This window comes from Berghia stephanieae, chromosome 3, assembly GCF_034508935.2.
Source record: "Berghia stephanieae isolate SIO BIC M18660-M18661 chromosome 3, UCSD_Bste_1.3, whole genome shotgun sequence".
Lineage (NCBI taxonomy): Eukaryota > Metazoa > Mollusca > Gastropoda > Nudibranchia > Aeolidiidae > Berghia > Berghia stephanieae.
The window spans coordinates 64,116,874-64,135,352 of NC_088362.1; the positions used below are offsets into that span (position 1 = coordinate 64,116,874).

Consider the following 18,479-nt stretch of genomic DNA (forward strand, 5'->3'; position numbering starts at 1 on the left):
AGATGTGTGCTGAATTTCATTGAGAATTGGAGTATTTGAAGGAGGAAGAGCCTCTAATTTTTAAAAAATGTTGGCCAGGTGAAATTAGTTCGAGGAAACCGTGTTCGGGAAGGAATGGAATGATAACAAAGAATATACGGAAAAAATTGGGGTCATTTGAATTAGTTCGAGGAAACTGTGCTGGAGTGTGTGAACATAAGAAATGTTTGCTACCCTTCTTGTAAGACAGGAGTCATAAAAAAACAAACAAACCAAATTTTTTTTTCTTAAAACTCGATTCAACCAAGGGATCAGTGATGGTCTGTTTGTTGGTGCTCTATCAACTATCAGGATCCTCTGTCAATAAATTATGATCATATTATTTGATGAGTAGGAAATATTGTTTGGCCATTTATTGATTTAAAAGAAATCAAACAATTATTTAGAATGAGCCACTCGATAGACCCCAACTCCATTTCCTGGAGGAGCTTGAAGCAGAGTTCCTACAATAATTCTATTGTGAAATTCAAGGATTTTTCAAGATAAATTGTTTAGAATTCAAGGACTAAAACAACTAATTATTATTTCGACACTTAATTTCTCCACTCGTAAAGACAACTCAACTCCTTGAGTGCTGTGTGGGAATGTATTTATTGTGGCCAAGTGGCCTTGTGTTACCCCCCTATGTGGTCTACAAAGGAAAGAATCTATACAAGGACTGGGTGTGTGGTGGACCATCGGGAGCTGTTTATACAACAAGCCTCAATGGGTGGATGGAAAGCGACCAGTTCATGGAGTGGTTTAAAACCATTTTCCTGGAATGGACGACACCTTTTTCTCAACATCCCCGTATCCTTATCTTTGATAGACACCTGTCCCACCTTTCTTTGGATAGTATCAAATGTGCATGTGAAAACTTTATACTCCTGAGTCTGCCATCAAAACTAACTCATCTTCTCCAGCCTTTTGACAGAACTGTTTACAGACCAGTCAAGCAAAGATAGCAGTCTGCTTAGGCAATATGCAAGGACAAACAGGGGCCCAGTTGGAAAAAATGAATTTCCAGGAATGCTGAAAAAACTTTACGAGGAATCTTTCACAAAAAGCACCATCGAAGCAGGGTTTTGTTCGACTGGAATTTGTCCCTTTGAACCAAGCGTGGTCAAATTAGATGACCATCGTCCATCACCAATGCCTTCTTCAATTGCCTGTGTTGATGCATTAAATTCATCCTCGCCAGCTCCATTGATTCCAATCATTACATCTTCATCTTCACTGGATGACATAATTTCATCTGCCCCGATTTCATCAGCATCCACTTCATCTGCCATACTTTCCTCAGCATCCACTGCATCTGCCTCGATTTCATCAGCATCCGATCAGATCATGCATCAACCTCAACCACACCTGCCTCTTTTACAACAGTTGCCCGCCCTGCCTCCTCAGCATCAATAGAAGTAGAAGCCATCACATCATTTGTACCCTCAGAAATCAGAACACTATCTCCCCCTCTTCCGAATCCTCATCAGTTTTATCATCTTTTGCTGGATGTATCCCACAGTCATCTCCAAACTCTATCAGTAGCAGGGAATTCTTTACGCAACGAATGGCAGTGAGTCATTCTACACGGCGAGTACGATCTGTGATAGTAGAACGTTTCAGATATGGTGAAGCACTTACGGAAGAGCAATGTTTGGAACTCCTTCGAACAGAAGCTGATGCTCGTCAAGGCCCAATCGACAGGAGGGCGCGTGGTCAGGGAAGAGGACGTGGACGGGACGTGGCAGACAGGAGTAATCCCGCAGCCCTGTGGAAACAATGACCAGTGACGATGTTGTGGCCTTACTGGTGGCTCCAATTGGATTGCGTGCCACACCTGTGATGAATGGTTTCATCATTCATGTGATGATTTGACTACTCCCCTTGAGAAAATGGAATCAGAGGAGTGGATTTGCCCTTTTTGTTCTCAATAATGATGACTTTTCCTATTTCCCCACTAAAAAAAAAACCCCATTTCTTTTTAAGAAAATATCCATAAACTATAATATTGCACTTATGGTTATTTTCTTAAAAGTACCAAAAAGTTAGTTTCTTATTGCCCCGGTTCCCCCTATTCAAACACTTTGTCCGTTCTAGTTGTCATTTTGTCAGCTTTTTTATTTTTTTTTCAGGATCTGAAAATCACATTCACGGGTTTGGCTTTTTCACTTTCACTTTCAATTCAACACCTCTAGTCTCTTGCTCCTCCCTTTAAAAAAAAAAAGTCTCCCCCCTCCCAAACCCCTACTAGAACATTATAACAATGTAGTGTTTTTATGCACCTCCGTTGACGGTGTATATTAACGGATCGAGTTTATACACCTCCGTGGATGGTGTATATTAACGGATCGTTTTTATAACCTCCTTCACGCATGCGCATTCATTAAATTTCATCAGCGATATTGTGTTTCTGTATTTGGCACATGGCGAAATTTATATTGACACCTGAAGGATGTTTTTGTTAATAAATAAATTTATATAAAAATAATAATAATCTAAAAATTCGAAATATAAAACAGAAAATAGAAGTTGTATTGAAGGTAAAATAATGTTTCAGAAAGACCTTATTAAATGTGATGAACAGTCAGGTGGCTCCGTAGCGCAGTGGACAAGCTATCAGACTTTAACCTTGAAAGTACTGGGTTCGATTCCCATAGCAGACATTTTTTTTTTTGAAGTTTGCTTTATTGAGAAAGATATCATTTTTGTTTGTTTTTTTCTTTTTCTTTCCTTTTTTTGTTGTTTTTCAAAAACTTTTTATCATGTTTAAAAAAAACTTCGATTTTAATTTTCTAAAATTATTTATTTATTTGAGATCAGTATGTGTGTGCCATGTTTCTTGTAACCTTTGCTTGATTTTTAAAATTACTGTAATTATTCTTTAACTTTAATTTATAATCATTATCATTGATCGTACATCAGTAATTACTAAACTAGAATCTAAAACTATTTAAACCTCATGGACGTAGGCAGCAACATTTTCATTTATTAACCATCACCGCCAACGGAGGTGCATAAAAACGATGTGTTATTTTTTTTAAAGAGCGGAGTTTCAAATATGTGTCTGGGGATAACGAATTTTCATTATCCCCACAGGTGTCTGGGGATAATCACAGCGTGCATAAAAACGCCACCTTATAAAATACTGGGGATGTGTAGGAGCTTTCGGAAGGCCTCCCAAAAAAAGAATACTGGGGACCGGGGATGTAGTAGTAAGGAGTAGGAGCTTTCGGAAGGCCTCCCAAAAATCAAAAATTGGTTATTTCTCCTGATCAACATAAAGTGACATAAAGCATCCGTATATAATTACTCCGCTCAACAGGGACCACGTTTTTTCGAAAGTACCATTAAATGAACTGGAATTGAAATTTTGGAAGACTGCTAACTCACTAATCAATGACACTGCCACTAACCAAAATCAAAATCAAAGTCAAAGTAAGGAATGAACGTTGCTTCTCTGGAAAGTGAAAGCCCTTAAATCTCATATTGACTGCAAATTTAATATTCTCTCGGCATTTGTTCTAATTATAGATGTTGAATAATCCCTTTCAATGGTCTTGATAAGTCATATATTCATTGCAGATAGTGATAGGTCTAGATAGTTAACGTTGCCGAGCACACTCTTCAGTCTCAATCGTGGTAGTAGACTCAGTAACTCAGTAGTGATATCAAGAGTGATAGTCTAGATAGATAGTGATAATAATTGTGTTTCTTTCATGCGCAACACTTACCGGTTCAACTATAAAGTAACATGAACTCTATCAATCTTTCATCTTAACATACAGAACATAAAATGTCAATAAAAAATGTAAACATTTGAATTTGAAACAGAATAGAGACAGTCCCAGCTTTTCCCAGTTGATTTGTTTATTTACAACTCTTAGTTTCAAATTCTAGCGCTAGCCTCGGTTTCATCCACGATGTCGTGTTTCGGTACATAATAACGGTATACAAACACGGAGTAACAAATTAAGGAGCAGGCACTGGTGTAAGATAAAATTTGAAATAGTATGTATGAAATAGTGCCAGACAAAGCAGATAGAAAAACACAAGAATAAAAATCACACCAAGAAAATCAGCTTGCCTAGACTATGGATCGAACTGCTAAACTCCGTGATTACCGTCCAGACGTGATACCATTAAAATACTACCTACAGTTAAAGATCTAAACATGTGTGGATGAAACGGTGCTAGACAAAGGAAGAAAGAAAAATACAAGAAACAAAACCATCCCAAAAATATCAGTCTACCTCGACTGGGGATTGAACCTAAGACCTCCTGATTACCGGTCAGATATGCTACCATTACACCACAGAGGTTCCCGATAGTTGGGACAATTTTAATTCCTAGATTTTACTTAAGTTACCCGACAATAATTGGGACGACAATTATATATTCACCACAAAGGTACTCCTTCGTGGAGTGTTTTGCAATGTAAGAAAATGACTCTTTTTTTCTCACCAAAACGAAGAAAAACTTCGCGGCGGCGATGGGGGCTCGAACCCGCGACCTTACTGGTACGACAACTCCGCCTGACCGGGGAGATCGTGACTCTACCGTATGAGCTATCCACGAAATTAAATTTCCACATCTTGCTCATCCCGACATAGCATAACATCCAGAAAGAAAAATTTTAAAAAAGTGCAGTGAGGCCTTGCATCAATAATTTAATAATGAGGAATGTTGGGTATGGAGAAGTGCCAAGTGGAAACAGAGAATGAAACTATCGTGATGTCACTGCCAAACTCAGGATCCAACTGACACGGCACCCTCCGCCTGGCTATGAGAGAGGGAGAGAAACACACACACACACACACACACACAGAGAGAGAGAGAGAGAGAGAGAGAGAGAGAGAGAGAGAGAGAGAGAGAGAGAGAGAGAAGTCGCACTAGCCATTGAGCTATCCAGCCACACAAAATATGAATAGGCATTTTTTTAAATTGCAACACGTCAAACATATCTAATTGCGCAGCAATTCTTTTTTGTTTTGTTTATTTTCACAGTAACGTTTTTTTTTTAAATCGAAATTAACATTATTATGACAGCAGCTTCTAATGGTGCTCACACTCTACTATGTTATGACGATCGACCCAATCAGCAAATTCCGTACCTACCGCGCTCGTACACCGTCGTGAACCCTACCGGAAGCTTCGTCACAACACACCGTTCAACACTGGATGCTTTGCGGTTTCGGGTTCGTTGCCACAACGGGTACATGTTGGACAGATGAAAAGTCCCCACTGATGAAGCGATTTCTGTTTCCGACAGCCGTTAATGTGATCCTGTGTCTGTGTCTGGATGACTTTTAGGTGACCTCAAACAAAGTCCTACATTGATAGATGGATGCTTTTGGAATCTACATGTTCCCTATTTCAGCCATTCCCTTATGTCTTACTTGTTCTCTTGTGTTTTCAATTGTACATCTAGAATATGTGACTATCCCATTATCTTCCTTTTTTACTGACGCTGAAATGACCTAAATGTGTTGCAAGCGCCGTAAAACCGCTAAAAACAAACAAACAATCAGACAAGCTTTCAAACCAATACATATCACAAAATAATAATAATAATAATGATAATAATAATAATATATAATAATAATAATAATAATAATAATAATAATAATAATAAATGATGATGATGATAATAATAATAATAATAATAATAATAATAATAATAATAATAATAATAATAATAATAATAATAATAATATAATAATAATAATAATATATGGTATTTATAATTTTTTACATTTCGCAGCGCACCATAAGATATCGTCGCCTTGGCATTCCACGAAAGAATATAGATAATCCATCAAATCGGATGTCTGATGTCAACAGGAATCACCCATGTTGTGCAAAGTGAGCAAATTGGGGATTAATAATCTTGCCCAAGGAAAAATCGAAGTGCCTGAAGCGGGGCTCGAACCCGGAACCTTCCGGGTCATAGTGCAATGCCTTAACCACTCGGCCCCCCCCCCCCCCCCCCCCCCAACTCGCCTCCCATATCCAATGGTAAACAACAACATTAAAAATGCTCGCTTTGCTTAACGTTCCAAACAAATGATTCCCCAACTATTATAAAAGCCATTCTTTTATCGAGTAACGCCCAAGGGCACCAAATTATGACATTACGGGGTTAACGACTTCGATCGGCAAATTGGGCGAACGCAAATTTTAGATCACGTGAGCAGAAACTCGTTTCCGCTCTCTCGTTACGATCAATTGGATTCAATAGTCTTATGTCACGTCTGCCCAGCAACCAGCAGCTTGGTTCTAAACAAAGATAATCGGTAATTTTTATTTTTCATGATGGCTCGAACTTTTTATGCTCGTCGGAGAAGTATTTAATTTCATAAGGGCGTCCGCCATTGTTCCAATGCGTTATTACGAGAGAAATGACATCACGGCTGTTGAAGCCTATTCAGAACGAAGACGGAGCCTCCAACACGTTCTCTCTACACTACTTTGTGTCTGAATGAACACGATTTGAAGATGAAAACGGTTAGGACGAATTCTGGCGGATTTTATGAGTTTCTGAAACTCAACGTATAGCTTCAATAAATAGATAAATAAATAAATAAAATTCCCTTTATTCATCCTGCCATAGGGAAAATTTGTCTTTAGGGTATATTCCGAGGTAAGGCTGGAATAACCCAGGCGTCAGCCGCAGTGCAGCGCCGCTAACTGAGCTAGGGCGAGGTGACTTGCTCAGGGCCACACAGTGCAGTGGGTAATCGAACTCGGTACCTTTCGGGTAGTAAAGATCGTACCGCAGAGTCACGCTGTAAACTTTCTTCTTCTTTTTTCAGCTTATCCTGCATTTTGCAGGGTTGTCATAATGAATGCCACGTCTCCAAGAATCTCGGTTCATAGCATCATCTTCCTCCAGGCCCAGTTCTTTCATATCATCCTTTAACCTATCCAACCAGCTAGTCTTTGGGCGTCCCATTTCCCTCTTTCTCGCTAATCCAATACTTTCCTTCCCATGTACTCCCTCTCTCGTCTCTTTACATGTCCGAACCATTTCAATCTATCTTGACTCATCTTTATTGATACATTCTTCACTTCAGTCAACCTTCGAATTCGTTCATTTCTCACTTTATCTTTTCTTGTTCAGCCAAGTAACTATCTCAACATCCTCATTTCTGCCATCTCAACTTCTTTATCTTGTTTCCTTGTTGTAGCTGCTGTCTCTAGTCCATACAACATTGCTGGTCTTACAATTGTTGTATATATTTTTCCCTTCAGCTTTGCGGAAGTTCGTTTGTCACACATAACTCCAGTTATCTTCATCCAATTATTCCAGCCTGCCTGTATCCTCTTCTTAACCTCCATCTCATTGCCCCCATCTCCTTGAACAGTTGTTCCTAAGTATTTGAATTTGTTTGTCACTGGCACATCCTCTTCTCCTATCTTTATTGGTGGCCCTGCTCTTTGTTGTCCGATGCACAAATACTCTGTCCTCGATCTGCTTACCTTTAATCTCCTACATTCTAGTAGGTCCTTTTCCTCCTCAGCTTTTGTATCATTCAAAAGTACTACGTTATCCGCATACATCATGTTCCATGGTGCCTCACGCTAAATGAGTTCCTTGAGAACACACACACACACACACACACACATACACACACACAAACATATATATATATATATATATATATATATATATATATATATATATATATATATGCGCTGTAAAATATCCCTATATTCGAAAAGCCTAAAAAATACTTTCTTACCATTTCAGTTCTGAATGGACGTTCAGGGGTTCAATCCATCCTGACCTATTACCGTTCTGAGACGCTGGGTTAGATAAACAACAATAGGAAATTGAACGAAAGCTTCAATGTAATCAACGACGACACACACAGACAATGTGGACATTTCGGATTTCCCCTATATCAACAAAACAGAATAGATGAAGCACTAAAGACGTTTCATTTATCGTGTATTGTTGATTAAGGAAAAACCCGAAACGTCCATTGTCTTCGATTAAATTGAAGCTTCCATTCCACTTCCTATTGTTTTTAATTTTCTCTGAGTTTTAAGCAGCAACATTTTCAATGGCTGACAATTGCTCTTTGTAGGCTATGTGGTTTTGTGGAATTGACACTCGCTTTCGGATCAGCAGATCATAGTTTCGATTTCCGCTCTGAGCGGCGCATAACAAAAATAAATTTGTTTGTTTGCTTGTTTGCTTTTTTGTATTAGTTTGAGAAGGAACCTTGATTGGTTCTCGATCACTTTTGTAAATAAACCGTCCTGATCGGGCGTAGTGTTTGTGGTTTGAACTTGAGCTTTTATATAGCGCAATATTCACTAAACGTGCTCAAAGCGCTTTACAAGGGAACCCTGGCCAACAGCAACACTTAACATGTAGGACGGGACATGACGCCTGTTAGGCGATATTACAACTTTTTCGCATAGAGACACTGCTGTTACACCTAAGTACGGTAAGAAAATGTGAGTAAAGAGCTTTTCCACGGACTCAACTATGCGCCGAGCGAGGCTCGAACCCAAGACCTTCCGATCCGAAAGCGAGTGTCATACCACAAGACCACAAAGCCGCACTTCTTCACAATTGAAACCCTCGGGTCTAAATTGATGAGTTAAGGGGCGGTTTGGGTCTTTTCTAAAAAAAATGTAATTACCAATATTGGGCGGTTTTAATCATTCTGTATCGTCATTATAGGTTAAAAAACAACATTTATGGTGAAAAATTTCAATTATCTGTGTTGATACCCATTTTGCGATCTAATTTGGGGGTCTGACATAAAAAAATATAACAATCTTATGGCAAACGTTCCACAAAAACTAATGAAGGAATGACCTCCATATTCTTCCCTCTTGTCAACATTGTACCATAGTGTGTCACCATAGAGAGATTTTACAGCTTTAGCTTATGGAATTTTTATTAGAACATTACAAAGTTGAGAATCAAAATGTTATGACAAAATTGATGTAAAAAATTCAGATTTAGGATTATAATTTAAAATTCACATATCTTATCAAAAAAATCTCTCTATGGTAACATAAAAGATTATCTCTGTGATAACTGTGGAAATTTTCAGACAATTTCATTGAATAGATTCTGAGAAACGTTTGACACAATTTCACATACTCTTAAAAAAATGACAAATTGAGAAAATAGCAAAATGGCTTCCCGTTTTTCACACATTTCTTACTACCTGTACCATTTTCGACTGTGTTTTTCGGGCCTTTATAGTCTACTTTAAGAATTTGGACTTCACTTATATTATTTCTAGGATAATAAAATATCATTTTCCACCAAAATCTCAAAATCAAATTTTTGAAGGATTTTCCTAATAATTAGACCCAAACCGCCCCTTAAGTTTATTTGATATTTCTATCCAATCCTCCGAAGACTGATTTAACACATCTTATGATTAATGATACTGGAACCAACAGTTTTTGTGACATCGCAAATCTGATCCCTATTTGGTATCCTTAGGTCTGAATGGATGATTTAAGTTTATTATACATTTCGTTTATTTATAAATTAATCATCACCATCATCATGGCTTATCCCCCCTGGACGTGGAATCCGCAACTGCTAACCGAAACAAGCTTCTGTCCTGCGCCATCTATTGGTCTATTCATCCAGTCGCTAATGTCTTGTGACCATCTTCTTATGCGGCTATGTGATCCTGTGGTATGACACTCGCTTTCGGGTCGGAAGGTCCTGGGTTCGGGCCTCGCTCGGCGCATAGTTGAGTCATTGGAGAAGGCTCTTTACTCACATTCTCTCACCGCACTCAGGTGTAAAACCTGGCCATTAACAGCGTTGTCTCTGTCCGAAAAAAAATTATAACATCGCCTAACAGGCGTCATGTCCCGTCCTAAATGTTAAATGTTGCTGTTGGCCGGGGACCCCTTGTAAAGCGCTTTGAGCACATTTAGTGGATATTGCGCTATATAAAATCTCAATTTTCAAATATTTTTTTTTAGTTTTGTCATGCGTCGGTCATTTATAATTCGTAAAACTTTGCACCAAAGTTGAAATTTGTCGATGATTCCAGCCCTCCCATTGGAAACCCCTATCATTTCTTAGTAAATACGTAATCGTTGAATAATGATTTGACTGCGTTGAATAGAAATGTTATTCAACGATTGCAGAATATTCTCTCAAGTTTGATTGGTGTGAAATTAGGTGTAAAAGACAGCTGACTGGTAATTATAAATAATCTTTTGTTGCGCATGAATACAAATCCAACGTTTTTAGTTGTTTGGGTCAAATTGTCATCCAGGCAGTGAAGATGGAGAAAAAACACAAAATACGGTGATTCGAAGTACAACTACCATACAATTGGTCACGAAATATCTAATAATCTTACTTTTATATGTAGAATAAACGCATTCTTTCATTTCTTTGTATTTATTAATTAAACTGGTTATATTTGATCGTGCAATAACACATAGGCTCAAGCTCGTAGTGTTATTGAGCACGATAAAAATAACTCGTTCAATAAATAAAAAGAAATGAAAGAATCGCATATTCTACATTTTCACATGATTTTACTTGAGACAAATAATTACCAATTTCGGTAGTTAAATGGCCCCACAGATTTGGGCATTTTATTGTCCACCCATTGTTTTCGTTTGGCTCTAAGTAATTACGTACAAAATATAGGTGATTTGAGTGACCACCCAGCAGGACATGGAAAAGAAAAAACAAATTTTGTTGATATGCCTAGTAGTTATTCTGTATATATGGGCCTGCATAGAAGGGCAGTCATTCGAAACGTTTTGTCTGAAGTCAATGACTTGGTTTGAAAATTGGTCTGCTTGGTCAAGGTTGGTGGAATTTTTCATGGGTTCATCTGTCCCGTTTGCTTGTCTTGGTCGAAATAATTTGTTGTTCTGTTTAAAAGATGGGCCGCCATTCGACACTTTTTGTTGAAAGTCAATGATTTGGTTTGAACATTGATCTGATTGGCCAAGGTTGGTGGGATTTTTCATGGGTTCATCAACTGTCCCGTTTTCTTGTCTTGGTCGAAATAACTTGTCCTGATTGTTGTTGGGCTTGCATTGGGCCCGTTGGTGGACAGTTCCATCCTGTATTGGGAACAAAGGTATAAAATGAATGAAGATGACGTCACTCAACTCTTTGTTATTGTTTATAGACCGCCAGCTAGGTGATGAGTTCTCATATCTAAATCAAATTTTAAAGCTTAAGTTCTGGGTGGGGTCTTTGACCTCTCATGGTGTGCAGGAGGTCACGCTGTGTATTCTATCCCCTGTATCTGTTTTCTGAGTTGTTTTCTGTCTTAGTTTTGGAGTGGGATTACTTAGTTTTGTCCTAGTCCTGGCAGGAGTCCTCGACGGGAGGGGGGGGGGTAGTCAATTTTATAGTTATAGTTTTGGGAGATTAATTAATTGTTTTCATTGTAAATCATTTCACTGTTATGTAATGTTACTTTTTTTTTGTTTCAAATATATTATAATAGTTCAACTGCCAATATACTAATTGCTTGCTACATTGTGGATAGGGAGATAATGGGGGGTAGCGTGGCTCAGCGGTACGGTCTTTGCTTCATACCCGAAAAGAACCGAGTTCGATCACCCGCCGCTGCGCTATGTGGCCTTGAGTAAGTCACCTCTCCCTAGTTCAGTTTGCGGTGCTGCACTGCGACTGACACCTGGGATATTCCGGTCTTCCCTTGGAATTGACCCTAGGGACAAATTATTTCCCCATATGGGATGGAAAAAAGGGAATTTTATTTATTGTTATTTTATTTCATTTATCTATGTATCGCAAAGAGCTTTCCGTCAAATCTAACAGATCCAGTTCCCAATCACTGCTGAGTGGACAGAGAAGGCCAGAAAAAATATATCTCGACTTCACGCGGGATGGAGCGTAGCCATCGTTAAGTTATAGCCTGACACTGAAACCCAAAAAGACTGGCATTTTGACGTCATTATTTGGGTTTTGCACCGCCTAGTGAGTTGTCGTTAGTAGTGCTCATGGAAACAAGTGGTCCCATTGGTTGGACTACTGAGTACAACTCACGATTTGTTTTCTTTTGTGGCCAAAGACTGGCATTTTGACGTCATTCTTTGGTCAGTGTCAGGCTATAAGTTGACGATGGCTACAGATGGAGCCCCATCCCTTTGTGTTTAAAGTGCGGGCTTTACCAAATGAGCTATCGAAGTTGATAAGATGGTTTTACATAACTTTTGAGAATGGTATAAATGGAGAGTGGCGATGTTTGCCAGTACGGAAAGGACAGAGGAGGACAGCATCACAAACAGGTAGATGGTGACCGCTGGGATATTGTCGGAAGCTCGAGGGATCATCGTACTCACAGTGGACAGGAATACAGACAAGGACAGTAGAACTGTGATACCTGGTGAGTAACAAAAAGGAGAAAATGGGGACAAAGCGGTGTGTACATATATACAGGGCTGACATCCGAACCCACTTATGGGCCTAGTTTAACATTGTTGTAATAAACACTATTTTGTGTCATTTTTTTTAGATTTCCATTACAACGATGAGCCCTTACGGAATTGGATTATCAGACCTGCAAATAAGCTCACGTCAGGACAAAGGAATTGAGGTTGGGAAAGAAAAAAAAAAGAATTAACAGATGCATAAGATAATGCAGATCTAATGTTTATATCGTCGTGACCTCGTAAACTCATATAGCCTGACACTGACCAACAAATGACGTCAAAAGAGAAGTCTTTGCCACAAAAGAAACCAAATCGTGAGTTCCACAGTTCAACCAATGGGACCAATTGTTTCCTTGAGCTCTACTAGACTAACGACAAATCACTAAACGGTCCGCTACGGTCCCAGTGTCAGGCTATAAGTTAACGATGGCTACGGTCCTTGTGTCAGGCTATAAGTTAACGATGGCTTCGGTCCTTGTGTCAGGCTACAAGTTAACGATGGCTACGGTCCTTGTGTCAGGTATTAGTTAACTATGACTAAGATATCATCGATAAGAAGATTACAAGAGGATAAAAATACATTTTATAACAGACGTTCAATTTAAGGGGGGGGGGGGGGGGGGGGACGTGGGGCAAATTTGATGACTTATTTGCGAATCGGTCCACAAGCAATAATGATATTGTCAATTTTTAAAAAATGATCTTTTATAGTGCGCAATATCCACTAAACGTGCTCAAAGCGCTTTACAAGGGGTCTGGTCAACATTAACATTTAACATGTAGGACGGGACATAACGGCTATTAGGCGATATTATAATTTTTCGGACAAAGACAACGCTGTTGACGGCCAGGTACTCATTCTACACCTGAGTACGGTGAGAGAATGTGAGTAAAGAGCCTTTTCCAAGGACTCAACTATGATCCGAAAGCGAGTGTCATACCACTAGACCACATAGCCACACATAATAGATATTTCATAGGGATTAGACACGTACAGTCATTTTTGCTTTAAAATCATGTTGATAGATTTAAGGAATAAAAAATCATGCCAAAGCAAATAAAATTCATTTAATAGGATTCAATAGTCTGATGTCAGGTCCGCCCAGAAACGAGTAGCTTGGTTCTAAACAAAGAAAATGGGTACGTTTTATTCTTCATGCTGGCTAGAAATTTTTCATATGTCATGTGATCAGAGTGTACAAAAGTCAAAACATGATCATATTTATAATGTTATTCTTCTCTGGATACACTTTTATGCTCGTCGGAGAAGTATTTCATAAGGGCGTCCGCCATTGTTCCGATAGTTTAGAACCAGTTACTAAGTTACTACGAGGGAAGTGACGTCACAACTGTTGAAGCCTATTATGTAGGTAATGAATGGATTACGTTTACTAAATACCATAAGAAAAAAAAAAATGGAATAAATAGATACAATAAAAATGTAGCCCATCAAAACCCATTAGGCCCATGGAGACGGAGTTTATCCGGGTTTTTATAGCGTGAAACATCAATTTCTCATTTTCTTTTGGATAGCAGGCTAGTCTATCGCAAAGAGTTTTCCGTCAGATCAAACAGACCCAGCTATTCAATCACTGCTGGGAGGACAGGGGAATCAAGACAGAAATCTCGGCTTCACTCGGGATCGAGGCGCATCTAGGGATCAATCTCAGTCGCTTTGCGTATGAAACGAGTGCTCTACCAACTGAGCTAAAAGGACCCCATATGATAAAACTGCAACTTAAAACGATTTCTATTCCTTACCATATCCAATCTTTTCACCAGACTCGTCGGGCATCAGGAACACAAAGTTGTTGAGAAAAGACAACATGAGGACGGGACAGATCAGATTGAGGATGAAGTAACTGGAACGTCTTTTTACTTTGATGATCAGCTGGATTGGTGAAAGTCAATGGATGTATCGGGTGTATTCCTGATTAAGTCAAACTAGAAGAACACATTATCATTCTCATCCTCCTCCTCCTCCTCTTCCTCGTCTACTACTACTATTACCAACACCACCACCACCACTACCACTTCTACTACTACTACTACTACTACTACTACTACTACTACTACTACTACTACTACTACTACTACTACTACTACTACTACTACTACTACTACTACTACTACTACTACTACTACTACTACTACTACTACTACTACTACTACTACACTCCTACTACTACTACTACTACTACTACTACTACTACTACTACTACTACTACTACTACTACTTCGACTGGAGAGAGAGAGAGAGAGAGAGAGAGAGAGAGAGAGAGAGAGAGAGAGAGAGAGAGAGAGAGAGAGAGAGAGCTCACCTCAAAACAAGAAAACACTACTTCTTTGTTGATAATAGATGGATATCTAGATGGCTTTATCTGGCTACCCGTAATGTCCCAGGCTTCGTTACTGACGTAAAATGTAAAGTCAAATTTTGCATCCATGGCCTCAAAAGTCAAAAACCCAGCTGCATCGCACGATGGACAAAACTGTAGAAATCGATAAATGTTGACACAGTTGGGACTTACCAAGTCAAATAAATAAAATAAAAAATAAAAAATAAAATAAAATAAAATCCCTTTATTCATCCCATAGGCGAAATTCGTCTTAAGGGTTTATTCCAAGGGAAGACTGGAATAACCCAGGCGTCAGCCGAAGTGCAGGGCCGCAAACTGAGTTAAGGCGAGGTGACTTGCTCAAGGCCACACAACGAAGTGGGTATTCAAACTCGGTACCTTTCGGGTATGTAGCAATGACCGTACCGCTGAGCCACGCTGTCCCATACTGAATGCGGCTTTATGGTCTAGTGTGTGACATTCGTCCTAGGATCGGGCGGTCCTCCTGAGTTCGAGTCCCGTTCTGAGCGGCAAATATACTCGAGTCATTGGAAAAGCCTTTTTACTCACATTCTCCCACTGTACTCAGGGTGTAAAATGTATTAAAATGGTCCCAACTATCGGGAGCCTCTGTGATGTATTGGTAGCACGTCTGACCGGTAATCAAAAGGTCTGAGGTTCGATCCCCAGTCGACCTCGACTGATTTTTTGGGATGGTCTTTTTTCTTCTTCTAGTTTTCTTTCTTGCACCTGGCACCTTTCATATATACTTGTTCAGATCTGTATCTCTCGCCTGCTTCTTATTTTCTGAATTTGATACTTACCAGCATGGAACAACTCTGTTCATCAAATGGATATTTAGTCATGTCCAGGCCACAGGAAGCCTTGATGATTCCCCCAGCCATCCATATGATGTTACCACTGGACAACACCGATAAAGGGCTGAGGTTTAAAATGAGAGAAAAAAAAATATGGTAAGCATAATATTGATGCATTACGTTGAAGTGACATATCGTGTATTTTTTTTCTCGTTTGTTCCTCGTGATCATTGAAGAACTAGAATGACGCCTTCAACACGTTCACCTCTTTTCTTTCTTTTTTTTTCTTTTTCTTTTCTTTTATGTTTTAAAAAATTGTTGTTTGTTATTTTTTTTTTTTTGGTTTGTTTTTGTTTTGTTTTGTTCCGGGATTCTGTTTTATTTTTTTTTTCTCTCTTTTTTTTTTCTTTTCTCTTTTTTTTTCATGTTACTTTCTTAAATTTAGCTTAACACATAATTAAATATTATTGGTGATTTTAACTCTTGGTTTAAAACAAGGAAAAAAGAAATTTGTTGTAGTGATAGGGATCCTTACGTCCATAACTAAATGCTAAATTTGAAACGTTTACAATTTAGTAACGCAATCATACTTTTTCATCAAATAAAACTGGAACTGTATATAGCACAATACCCACTAAATTTGTTCAAAGCGCTTTACAGCGGACATCACGACAACAGCTATGTTAACATGAAGGTGATATTACAATTGATTTATTTTTATTTGGACAGATATCGCTTTTACAAGGCACCGTTTTTACATATGAGTCCGGTGAGAGAAATTGAGCAAAGAAGCCATAATAAGGGCTCTACTTTGTGTTATCAAAAGCTGGAGTCGAACCTTAGCGATCGTTAACTTATAGCCAGACACTGGACTTGTCTTTTGGCGTCATTCATAGATTAACCCACCGTCAAGTAATTTGTCGTTATTAGTTATCAAGGAAACAAGTGATCCCATTGGCAAGGTATTGTATACAACTCACGATTTGTTTTCTTTTTTGGCCAAAGACTTGTCTTTTGTCGTCATTTCATAGTCAGTGTCATGCTCTCAGTTAACGATGGCTATGGTCGAACCCGGGACATATTGGCCTGCAGACAAGAGCCCTATCACAAGATCACAAAGCCACACAAAAAATAATATAACCAGTGAACTGCCGTACTTTGGAAAGACGCGTATTAAACATTGGCCAGAAAACTCATCCTTCAAAAATCGATCGATTTAAATTACTCTCACCTTGGGAAAACTCTCAAACCTGGGACCTCACGACGAATTCTTTGATGTCTCAGGTTTGAGAGTGTTTGCCAAGATAGGGGTCATTTAAATCCATTGATATTTGAAGGACGAGTTTTCTGACTAAATATTAAAACAGGTTCGTGTTGGTCCGGATACGCCAGTTGACAGGTTAAAAAGTAACAGCAATAGTTACGTCTTCTCTTCTTTGAACACGTCCCTCTCTCCCAGAGTGTTCATTAGAACCAGCTGCGGGCGCCAAATGTCATTGAAATTGGGTACGAAGTATGGAATACCGCCGTAGTCCTCTTTATTCCAACTGATTTTCTGAAATAAATGTAACAAATAGTAACAAAACGTTAATAATCTACTCATGACCATTAGTAGGGAGAATTAGGTCCAAAAACCTTCCTTGAATTGTGCAAAATAGGGTTTCTTCCCAACTAGCACATATTGCAGTCTCGTGCAGCGATGAGGATTTCGTCCGAAGGCCAAAAAGCAGGAGTGTACGGATCGTAGATTATATCATATCACGATAAATTGGCGCTTAAAATTAAGTTCTGTGGCCTCACGATTAAATAAGATAAGCCACGGGTTCAAGAAAAAAAACGAGTTACTGTAACGACTGTATCATTATAGGCGTCGACGAGCACATATTTTGGGCTTGACTTAATATTGTTGCAATGGGCAATATTTTGCGTTGATTTGGGAGTATTTCCATTACAACAAGTCCATAAACATTTAGGTTAACAGACCTGAAAATAAGTACACGTTGCTTTAGGTCACATTTTCTGCATTGGTGCAAATTCTTAATTCATTAAGATATCCATCGATCTTATGAGGAACAAAAATGTGATGTAAAATCATATTGGAAGTGTAGATCTACAGTTTCGAAGGACTAGATACAAGCCTTGTGTAATTCATCTTCTGATTTCAAAGTGATGGCATCTTATTTTCTAGTTTAAATATGCTGGTCGTAAAAAAAGATGGTATCCTTGTTTTTACAAATAATATTACAAACATTTAGACAAGCTTAAAAGTTACTGCAGAATTTTTATTGTTGGATTTTCGTCCGCCTTTAATACGATTCGGCCTTGCTGCATTTCTCAAAATCTTTCTACTTTTAAAATAAATCTTTATATCATCTCCTGTATATTAGAATTCTTTACGAATAGAATACAATATATACAAGTAAGAGGAGATGTCTCCAATAACATAATTATAAATATTGGTGCTCCGCAGGGCTGTGTATTTTCTCCCATGTATGTTTAATACTTTTTACGAACGACGGTAAAAGCTCAGATCTAAACATACCCTTTTTAATGCGACACCACTCCACAAAAATGAATTACTAACAATGACGAAAGAAATTATAAGGACGAAATGAATAAGTCAGTTTTCCGGTGCGACAATAACCACCTTGAACTGAATGTAAGTAAGACTAAATAATTAATCATAGACTTTAGGAAAGACACGAAAACAAATGCCATATCAATATCAAAATTGAATAAAAAAAATAAATTTTCAATTGTATAATCTACACGTGTCATGAAATTTATACTATGCAAATTTTCTTAATTAATTTACAGTATTATTATACTGTATCTACCACCTAGAATTTTACTAAATATATTTACTTTAATGTTAACATCAATA

At 38.4% G+C, this 18,479-nt stretch overlaps 3 protein-coding genes across 9 annotated transcripts in view; 1 reads left to right on the forward strand and 2 right to left on the reverse strand.

Moving 5' to 3' along the window:
• Nucleotides 1-3,947, reverse strand: part of LOC144968195 (uncharacterized) — a 39,274-nt gene extending 35,327 nt beyond the window's left edge. For 5 of the 7 annotated variants that reach the window (XM_078906295.1, XM_078906294.1, XM_078906291.1 and 2 more), the window contains exon 1: nucleotides 3,750-3,945. The gene's annotated coding sequence lies outside the window, so the exon portion shown is untranslated. Of the gene's footprint in view, nucleotides 1-3,749 lie in introns of all 7 variants that reach the window. The other 2 variants (XM_078906297.1, XM_078906292.1) reach the window with 1 other exon arrangement.
• On the forward strand, nucleotides 624-983 carry LOC144969315 (uncharacterized). Its single transcript, XM_078908423.1, has one exon. It carries the CDS (start codon nucleotides 624-626, stop codon nucleotides 981-983), a length of 360 nt encoding a protein of 119 aa, XP_078764549.1.
• Nucleotides 3,948-10,590: 6,643 nt separating the features above from the next.
• Nucleotides 10,591-18,479, reverse strand: part of LOC144969622 (neuronal acetylcholine receptor subunit beta-3-like) — a 9,796-nt gene continuing 1,907 nt past the window's right edge. Inside the window, exons 3-7 of the mRNA XM_078908762.1 lie at nucleotides 17,020-17,150; nucleotides 15,602-15,719; nucleotides 14,760-14,930; nucleotides 14,200-14,329; nucleotides 10,591-11,097 (exon numbers count right to left, since the gene is read on the reverse strand). Of these exons, the coding sequence (XP_078764888.1) occupies nucleotides 11,009-11,097; nucleotides 14,200-14,329; nucleotides 14,760-14,930; nucleotides 15,602-15,719; nucleotides 17,020-17,150 (639 nt within the window). The 3' untranslated portion in view covers nucleotides 10,591-11,008. The remainder of the gene's footprint in view (nucleotides 11,098-14,199; nucleotides 14,330-14,759; nucleotides 14,931-15,601; nucleotides 15,720-17,019; nucleotides 17,151-18,479) is intronic.